Here is a 9,701-nt window from a genome sequence, read left to right as displayed (position 1 = left end):
TGTGCATCAGAAGCATCAGGATAGCAAGTGACAAACAGATGAAGGGGTATTGCTTTTCGGTTAGGTTAGGTTAGGTTCTGGGAAAAAAATAGCTAATTAAACAAGCTAATTGTCTAGTAGTTTTAATTCCCAGTCAACAGTAGTAGTACTGCGAACTGAAAATGCAATGAAATTGGCGTTAAATGATCCACTCTTTGATATGAGATCCTGAACCGTGTATTGAGATTGCTGATTAATTGAACGCGTGCAGAGTAGAAACGCATCTCGTGCTGGAGACGATGCTGTACCGAGAAAAGATTTTCGCTTCTTCGCATATCGACTATCATTTATTTGTTGTAAAGTACAAGAGGTTGTGAAAAATAGTAATCATACTCTACTTGCAGTCCGGAATGATATTTAATGTTGGATGTTTCCCTTGGGATGACTCGAGGTAATGGCAGTTCAAAAGATGATATCAAGATGTAGAAAATGTGCATTACTGCATTTTGATACTTGTTGAGCATTTACACAATTTGCATGCCTCGTTTGGGTTACGAAAGCGGGAAAAAACTTTTAAAGTGTTGCTTTTTTCTCTTCACCTGGAAAGTCGACTGTATGTCTGGCAATCAGACCACAGCCCTTAAAAATTATTAGGGCATGCAACCACACCCATTTTTGTCCCTCGTTGTGTTTCAGAGAATTTTGATTTAACTGAGCTTCGGATTTCCCCGTGCAAGAAGAATGAAGACAGATGTTCTCATAACAGCGTCTCCAGAGCTAGGGATATTCGGTGCAGATCGTCTGACTGTTTATAGATATAATTATCAATCTGATTTGCTGGTTTGTGATCCTAACCAAGCTGCCTCAACAAGAGCACCGAGATACATAAATAAAATTAAGTTGTTTTTTAAATCCTTATTCATTCTATTCCTTAACCGTAGAGTTGTCAACCAAATTTACACACGTAAGTTGGCAACCGGCATACCCGGGTATTCCATACGTTTTGACGTATACAATTAACGGTTTTTCGTAGCTGAAGAATGCTTTCTTTCTATTTGCATTCTTACAAATCTTTGTAAATCGGAATGTTAAATGCATTTAGAACTATAATGCAAAATTGTACACATTTTTTATATCACACATATTATAATATAAAAAAGAAACAAATAATACCATTCGAAACAAGTAATCATTCGTTTATTCGTAATGAATCATTCGGGGATCATTCGTAATTAATGAAAAAATAAAATGTAAATATAAACATTGTATTCGAATTTACTCGCAATAACATATTACTTGGAGAAATATCCATTATGGACGTATGGTTTACCTCTGAGTTAGTCGAGTGAAAATGGAATTTAATGTACTCTTCACAAGGTTTTGAGGAATGTTGGACGGAGCTTATCTTTTAGGGTACTTTGCTGCATGTTGCTCATAGATGGAAAAATTCAGAAAAATAATTGCAACGTGAAAAGACTTTCTTGTAAAATTACATTTTTATTTTATGTAATGAAATTAATAATGTAATGTAAATGTAATGAAGCTGCATTTATGTATCTTTGCGCCTACGTCGTAGTGTCAAATCTCTCTCGTCTGAACAGAGTGTTGCAATAGAGCGTACAATTTACCGCCGATAACAGTTTTGACAGCATTGTATTGCTCTCCTGGTCAAACTAGGTGACTTCTGCAAGCAATTGAGAACAGATTTCCATACGCTTTTCAAGTGGCGTTTTATGTTGAGTAACTTTTAAACTTTTATGTGTATTTTATCCACAAATTTCGTAACGCAATATGTACAAACCAAACGCATCGTGCAACGATAATTTCAAATTTGGCTCACTGTATGTTCAAGGTTTATATAGCAGAGGTACAACACGCATCGGAACAGATTCCAATTTCAATTGGCAAGCACTTTTCCGGCCAACAACATTCGATTTGCCTCGTTGTGAAATACTAACCCTTTTATTTTGCTGGCCAATCGGTAGAAAAAAATGTGTAACCATTTCAATGCTGTGATCAATTGTTTGTGACGATGTTACGAAGATAAACAGAGCGGCAGTGTGCACGTTTGTGAGCGGTTGTGTGCGTGCGTGGCTGTGTGTGTGTGGGTGTGGATTCTAATCAAAATACCTCGCGAAACAATGGACCAATTGTTACGCCGCACAGCCTTGTGACTTGCGACGGAAAGCATTGTTTGGTCGGAAGCGATCTGCTTTGATTCGTGGTGGCAACGAGTGCATCCTCTATTTGTTCGACGCCATACCATATGTGTGGCCATTCCACACGACCGAGTGGTGTAGTGCATTTTTTTTTCTTTATTTTTGCATTGATATTGCTACTGGAAAACGTAATGTTTTGTTTGGCAGCGGTCAAAAGTGTCGCATGAACGGATTCAGTGCGCTGGAGAATCGAACCAGTTTGTGCGTACAGCTGTGCGTAGACCCCGTAGATAAGTGTCCGAAGTGCTTCCACCCCCGTGCGTTCCAGCAAATCACACTTGTGGCCCGGTCGCTAAATGAGTAGAGCGCTTTTTGTCATTCCGCAACGCTTGCTATCAATCGTCCGATGTAACCAGGTTTCATTGATAACGCGCCATTCGAGCAAAATGAGCGAACAAACGGAGAGTAACATTGTAAAGGGTGCTGATAGTTGGTTCAACAAGTAAGCTGACATGGTTTTGCAAGCACCGTAATCCAACCTTGCAACGGCCACACGGTCTAATAATATCCTCATGGTCGTGTGTTGTTTACTGTGTCTCATTATCCCCATTGCAGATACGCAGCCGTCGAGAGTTCTCCCGAGGGGACATTTAAAGGGGTGAAGGATCGGTTCAATGGCATCACGGTTGACTCGAGCATGGAAACCTGCAGCCCCGAAAGTTTTCCAACCGTGTTGAAGCGTAAGTCGCTTATTTCTGCCTGAAATAATGGTGATCTCGGTTTCTAACATGATTGTTCTGTGTAATGTTTCACACTGCAGGATCCCTCGAACATTGGATTCAAAGCAAACATCGGGGCATTTGGTTCAAGGTCCATTTAACCGCAGCCTGTTGGATACCGGAATTAGTTAATGTAAGTATGGTTATCTCTCTCCCCGTTTGAATGGTTGTAAGCTGTTATTTACTTTTGACCATTTGTCACCGGTCGGTGGTTACGATAGAATGGATTTCAATTCCATCATGCCAAAAATTCGTTCGTAATGCTGTACCGCTGGCTTCCGACGGACGAAACGGCCAACATTCCACCGTACTCGCATACGATGGTAGGAGTCGGAGCGCTTGTGATAAATGACCGAAATCAGGTGCTGGTGGTAAGCGAAAACAATGCCCTAATCGTCGGTTCGTGGAAACTACCGGGAGGCTATGTGGAACCAAGTGAGTGGATGCCAGCTTCCCATTTCCTTTTTTTTTTACAAACACGCAAAATCTGTAACGTATTTTTGTTGTTGTACCCGTAGATGAGAATTTTATTGACGCCGCGATCCGGGAAGTGGCCGAAGAAACCAACATTCGTACCAAGTTCGAATCGGTCATCTCGATACGGCACGCACACGGAGCCGGTTTCGGCTGTTCCGATCTGTACATCGTGATGGCATTGACGCCACTGTCGGAAGAAATCACGAAATGTAATCGGGAGATTGCCAAATGCGAATGGATGGATGTGAATGAATACTTGGCCCATCCGAAGGTACACGAAACGAATCGTAATTTCGTGCGAACGTACCTGGAGTATAAGCGGCACGGTTTACGCATCGACTGTACGGAAGAAATGCACCAAGTGCTGCGAAAGCGGTACAATATCTACTCAATCGCCAAGGTACCCGAGGGTGGTAATGTTACCAGTAGTGCTTGTAGCACCGGCACATTCAAGTTATAGCAAATGGACAAAGGATAGACAGACGTAAAGCCTTGAAGGTGAGAACAGGTAAGTTGTTACGCGGTGGCATATTGCCGGATGAAATGAAGCAGTTGTTTTTCCTGTTGTTTTACCAAAATTATATCTGCTCTTTGTGGATACGACTTACCTTTTACTTTCTTTTTTCCATTGCGTGAATATCACTGTCAAGTCGCATCTATCTTATCCTCGATCCATTTATTTGGTACCAGATACAAAACAGATCTAGAATTTAGAATAACAACAGGAACGGGATATGCTTCGCGGTGCGTAATTTATATCGGTTAATGAGCAGATTTAAACGCTCGCGATCGTACTCGTGATCCATGTGATGTAGGACGCCACGTTAACGTACACGCCCGGTATACCGTTGGCACCACAACCGATACCCCACGCTACCAAACCCACCACATACCAGCGCCCGTTGAGCGCACACACCAACGGCGATCCACCGTCTCCGGTGCACGCATCCTTGCCAAGCTCGCCACCGGCACAGATGAAGCTGGTCGCATCGAGCACAAAGTTGCCACCGAGACGCGTAGTGCGTAGTGCCGTTTGACAGTTGTCCGAGCTTACAACCGGTACGTCCACCTCTTTCTGGATTGATTGGAAAGCGCCACTGACGAAATCATTTTTACCCCAACCGGATACCCAGCAGCGGCTACCGATGAAGGACGTAACGGGCAGACAGGCGGTTGCAATTGTTGGCGTGGTGCCGAGCGCTACCGTCCCAGACAGCCGTAGAATGGCAATGTCGTTGCGGAGGTTGGCCGAATTGAAGCTTGGATGCACAAAGTACCGGGCTACGTTGAACTCCTGCACGGGTAACGGTTCGGACGTTGTTGCTGCATCCCATTCGCCAAGGCGCACCTTCAGTGTACGGCCGCCGGAACTGTGGGAAGGTCGGAAGGTGCCATGAATGCCTATGACAAGTTGGCCCGTGTTACGCCCTTTAATCCTCACTTACGTGTAGTCCGAAATTTTGTGTGCCGCTGTCAAAACGTGCAGGTTATCAATGAGCACACCGGAACCAACGTAAACGTCTCCCGGTCCAAGCAACACCACCTGCCAAGGATATTCCCCGTAGCTAGCCTGGTTGGCAGACACGGCCGGGGAATTTGCAACTGGTGGGTACTGCAAACCGCACTGGTAACTGCCCGCCAAACAGCAACGCTCCAGTCCCGACTGGCAGCTGGCCGGTGAGACGATATTAACCGGAATGACAGACGCGATGTTATTTGCGGCATTTGTTAAGGTTGTTGAACCGATCGTTACCCCTGTGTTGGCAGTTGGCTGTAAATGTAGGTTAAAGGACGCATGGAAAGGGAAATCGTGTGCATGTTTAAACCCACTACCCGCTGCAGACCACTTACGCTGGAAACAATCCTGACGTCTAGCTGGCCAGCACCGTCCGTTGTGCCGCCGATGACGGTTGCATTACACCGGCCCGTTGGTACACAAATGCACGTCTGTCCTGTAGGTATGCCCGTGTTAACAATGTTCGGTAGAATACCTTACGTTGCGTGCGTCGTGTGTTGAAGCGTTTTGGCGCGAAAAACAATACCAAAAGCGTTAAAATTAATGCAGTATTTAAAGAAGGAGACCAAGCTCTGCTAACCTGTTTGCTGCAACGGTACGACACCGGTAAGGACACCGCTGGTAATGCCATTGCTCACATTAGTGGCCTGTCGTGTGAGGTCTTTTCGATTGGGTGTTTGTGAAACGGCCATAAGGAAGATGTTTAAAGCATAGATACAGAATAAAAAAACAAGCATAATAATAGTAGTGATGCGGTGCTAGCGATTGGAGCCGTGTGTTTGAAAAAGAGTTCGAGCATGCTCAATTCTATATTACCATTGGCTGGAGAAGCACCATCCTGAGGGAAATTGAACGCTGGATTGCGTTCGATGGTGGACAGTGCAGCGACGCTGTAGACACAGCTGGCCAGAACCACCAGTCCTACGAGAACGCAAACCATGACACGTTTTGCTTTCAACAATACGCTTCTTGTGCTTTTATGATTATGTCTATCCACTCGCTCTCTTTTGCGAATGTATCGCGTGCTAACGTGTCAATTAAGAAGCACGCGGATGGAAGCAAATGAAGGTAGAGTTTGCTTCCAGAGCTGATGATTGATGGAGTTGCACAAATCAATGAACACACTGGCAAGACACTTAAGATTGGTTATATTTAAAGGAATAATTCTAATCGTAACGATTTGAAACCGTTGCGGAGAGAATGGTACTGAATTCCAGCTACTTTCACTGTATTTTTCTGTTCGTTCTTCAATTATGTCCGTTAGTGCGCGAACTCAGGAAGAGCTAAGCTTGATCAAACAATTCCAAACGAATGAATTAATACACTATGTAGTTTTTGAATCGTAGTCACAGCTAGTGATGGGTCGTATGCCACTATGGTACCACGTACACGCAGCACAGTAAAGTGTGCGAGCACAGTATACCCAAAATATAATTGTGGCACCACACAGTAAAATGTCACATCGATTGCATGCAATACACCCTCCGTATGTAACGTACAATTTTTGTGGTGCCACAATGTCATAAAGCGCACAACATTTGTGGTACCACAATTTTAGTGTATCGCTCAATTTCAACGGTATCACACAGTTATTGTACAACGCACAGATTTCGTGTGCTGCGCGTTGTTTCAGGCGGCTGTGCGTACTTTCCCCTTACACGGATATAATTTTAATGACACTCCTGTAAATCTTTAACCGCTATTTATACTAAAATCCTACCTGTCTAATCCTAGCTAACATTATGTGTTCCTAATTTTCTTATGCTAACTATTCTAATGGCTATCTCTATCTTTATGTGACCTATCCTATTTTATTCTATTTCGCTAAACAACTACCAATCACGCTCTTCTCTATTAAATACTAACAGACTAACAAATACAAACGAACCTATGTCTAGCTATAATTATTTTACTATAATTTAACAGTACCACAATAGCACAACACAACGAATTGTGCGTGGTACCACACACCGCACACCGCACAGTGCGATTTGACCCATCACTAGTCACAGCAAGTATTGAACCTTTTTTACGTTAGTCGATGATCACGGACACTTTCTTCGTGCGTTCTAGCTGAACCAGCTCCTGCTTCGTACTGCGTACCGTATCCCACTGAAACGTACCACGGCTCGCATGCCTTCCATTTATAGTAATACGCGGTGGACACAGCTTTTTGGATTTGGAAAATCCCATCAGACCTCATAGTGCCTGCTCGATACTGCTGCAATTACGCCTGCATGCAGTTGCGCGGAACAGTCGTTTGTTTGCATGCGGTAGAGTAGCCATCGGATTGGCTAGACATTGCTGGGTGTCCAATTATCTGGCTGGTGGTGGTGAACACATTCCAGATGGTACGTGCAAACAATGGTACCTTTTTTCCGGACTTCATTTTTGCACCTAGACTGATTTTATTTAACGATTTTACTAATGTCGTTTGATTGCAAGCAGTGATAAAAACATGAACCAAATCTTTCTACCGATCACACATCACCCATTCAAACGGATGGCATATGGACCGAGCAGATTTATTGAACTTCTGAGGATAGTACCGCTGCTGTGTGGATGTTTTTAGTTTATTTGTGTGCTGGGCGTGAGTTTGCAAGGTCCCAACCCAAGAGGCAAAAAATGACACGAAACATCAAGGGTTTTTTTTGTTAAAAGTATGCATTCGAACACTTCTTAATTTCTAGTTACATTTGAGCGGCTTTAGAACTTGCTTACTTACACACTACTGCTGTATGTTTTGTGTTTGTTGTTATCGCACACATTAGTTTCTAATTTGCTAATTTCGTATCCTTGGGGGACCCTGCGACGACTGCGACCTAGCTTCCACCTAACTCAGCGTCCGTGGCGTAAATCTCTCGTTCCAGTCATGAAAAGGGAAGGTTTTTTGTTTTCTGTGGACTTGATTTTCTGTTTCAAAACTGGACGCATCCGGAGCCCAAGGACAATCTCATGCAAGTTTCGATACGATAAGTTCTATTTTACAATGTATATTTTACCTCCCATATACGCTCGCATGTAAGCGCACAATTTGATCAAGAGAAAAAAAAAATTAAAGAAAGTAGACAAAGCTTGTACATCATACAGGCGGCCAATTCCATCATTTATCCGTAGCGAAGCTTAGGAAACGCTTCTTTCGGCAGTACTCGTCCCACTGTTTTCGCTCCCGTGCGATGCCGTATCTACGCCCGTCGCTTTAGAGATTTCCCACAGCACGTTTGCCACCCGCTCCTGGTACTGCAGCATGTCCTCGTCCGCGAACACGGTTGCCATCTGTTCGAAGGTTTCGCGCAGAAAATCGTCCCGCTTCTGGCGTGTCCGCAGCATCCGATCAATTTCGCGCTTTATCCGCTGCCGTAGCCGGTTCTTCGTCTTCTCGATGGTTACGCGAATGTCCTCCTTATTCTGGCGGCGACGTCGATTCAGCTCGGCGTTCCGCAGCCTCCGAGCGGCCTTCTGTTCGGGTGTTTCGTTCTGGCGCTTTATACGCTGCTGCAGCGTATGTTTCGCACGAATCAGCTGTTTGACGGAAAGGTTCTTAATCGAATCCTCGGGCACGGTAGGTGAGTGTTTCAGCTTGGACGACTGCTCGGCACCGGTCGCTGGGGCAGTTGGTGGCCCCTGGGAAGATTCCTTGCTGAATGCATCGGATTTTTCTTCCTTCGGCATACGTGGGTTGTTGTGGACTTGCGGGGGGTGTGCCGGTGCAGGGGAAGGTTGCTGCGGTTGTTGCGGTGGATGTGGTTGTTGTTGCTGCTGCTGCTGCTGGTGTGGCTGTTGATGCTGTGGATGCTGATGTTGCTGGTGGTGGTGCTGTTGCTGGTGTTGCGACTGATGCTGTTGCGGGTGTTGCTGCTGCTGCTGCTGCTGGGGCTGCTGTTGCTGCTGCTGATGCTTGGTGTTGTGGCCTTTGGACTTGTGGGTGCTTCGGGAAGCACCGTTCGGGAACATGGTGCCGGACAGCGACAGATGGTTCATGTACAAGGCATTCTTATCGTAATTCATATGCGGCGGATATCCGTGATGATGGTACAGGTTGAACTCCTCTATGCTGAACGGTGGCGGAAACTCAATCGGCGTCGGATGTTCCTGAATGTCCACTTGCAGATAGCTGTACGGAGGCTCCATCACAAGAAGCTGGCGGTATGAATAAAACTTTGCACTTTACCGCTGTACCGATTGAATCTATCGCATAATCGCACTTGAACGCGGATCGGGTAGTTGCTTTCAATTCCACTGCAAGGGGTTTATTTATTGGAAAATGAAAACATAATTTCCGAGGTGCAATCAATGTTATTATTGTTGCCAAGTATTGCGTTTGACAACTTCATGAAGCGGCGGAGCACTACAAAGTGGTCGTTTCGCCCGGAGCTCTACGAATGTGCTTTTTCGCCCGCATGATGCCCAAGGTGTAGACAACATGGATGTACAGTGCGTGCTGCATGTGGAGGAACATTTATTTTTATAAATGTGATGCGCCAACTATTCGGGTCATATAACCGATTTTTTGATTATCCTTTCAATTCGTAATGGCAGTGGAGGATCAATCCCCTTGGAGGCCCAGGGCGGAATTTTTAAAAGGGGCCTATAATTTTGCTACGGCATTATCGGTGTTAGGGAGGTGTACTTCAAACATGATTTAACAACACCATCAAAGTCTCGGAAAGAAAGATCCCTTGCGTAAACCTCAGAGTTCTGTTGCGTAGCCCTGTAAACGCGCCTAGTAAGCTAGTCTATATATAAAGGTTTGTATGCGCTAAGGAGAACCATAACGCCACTACTTGGATC

The 9,701-nt window shown here is 44.8% G+C and overlaps 2 protein-coding genes across 2 annotated transcripts; one reads left to right on the top strand and one right to left on the bottom strand.

Annotated features, from left to right (window-relative positions):
- The first annotated feature begins 2,024 nt into the window (after positions 1-2,024).
- On the top strand, positions 2,025-3,991 carry LOC128296967 (uncharacterized). The gene is made up of 5 exons (XM_053032507.1): positions 2,025-2,640; positions 2,754-2,878; positions 2,959-3,050; positions 3,139-3,352; positions 3,436-3,991. The coding sequence occupies exons 1-5, from the start codon at positions 2,495-2,497 to the stop codon at positions 3,852-3,854; spliced, it is 996 nt and encodes a 331-aa protein (XP_052888467.1). The 5' UTR covers positions 2,025-2,494; the 3' UTR covers positions 3,855-3,991.
- Positions 3,992-4,061: 70 nt separating this feature from the next.
- On the bottom strand, positions 4,062-5,892 carry LOC128296784 (phenoloxidase-activating factor 2). Its single transcript, XM_053032267.1, has 5 exons — positions 5,727-5,892; positions 5,491-5,571; positions 5,246-5,385; positions 4,840-5,165; positions 4,062-4,764 (listed from the first exon to the last, which is right to left on the bottom strand). The coding sequence occupies exons 1-5, from the start codon at positions 5,848-5,850 to the stop codon at positions 4,170-4,172; spliced, it is 1,266 nt and encodes a 421-aa protein (XP_052888227.1). The 5' UTR covers positions 5,851-5,892; the 3' UTR covers positions 4,062-4,169.
- Between the last annotated feature and the right edge of the window lie 3,809 nt (positions 5,893-9,701).

This window comes from Anopheles moucheti, chromosome 2 (genome assembly GCF_943734755.1).
Source record: "Anopheles moucheti chromosome 2, idAnoMoucSN_F20_07, whole genome shotgun sequence".
In the NCBI taxonomy this organism is placed as follows: domain Eukaryota; kingdom Metazoa; phylum Arthropoda; class Insecta; order Diptera; family Culicidae; genus Anopheles; species Anopheles moucheti.
This window is presented reverse-complemented; position numbering and strand designations above follow the sequence as displayed.

Bases quoted from the DNA above. Each gene is read 5' to 3' on its own strand.
- LOC128296967 (XM_053032507.1), top strand. From the start codon at position 2,495: ATGAGTAGAGCGCTTTTTGTCATTCCGCAACGCTTGCTATCAATCGTC. The intron at 2,879-2,958 runs GTAAGTCGCTTA...TTCACACTGCAG, and splicing joins TTTTCCAACCGTGTTGAAGC to GATCCCTCGAACATTGGATT. The intron at 3,353-3,435 runs GTGAGTGGATGC...TTGTACCCGTAG, and splicing joins GGGAGGCTATGTGGAACCAA to ATGAGAATTTTATTGACGCC.
- LOC128296784 (XM_053032267.1), bottom strand. From the start codon at position 5,850: ATGGTTTGCGTTCTCGTAGGACTGGTGGTTCTGGCCAGCTGTGTCTAC. The intron at 5,572-5,726 runs GTAATATAGAAT...CCAATCGAAAAG, and splicing joins TGGTGCTTCTCCAGCCAATG to ACCTCACACGACAGGCCACT. The intron at 5,386-5,490 runs GTTAGCAGAGCT...ACGCAACGTAAG, and splicing joins CGTACCGTTGCAGCAAACAG to GTATTCTACCGAACATTGTT.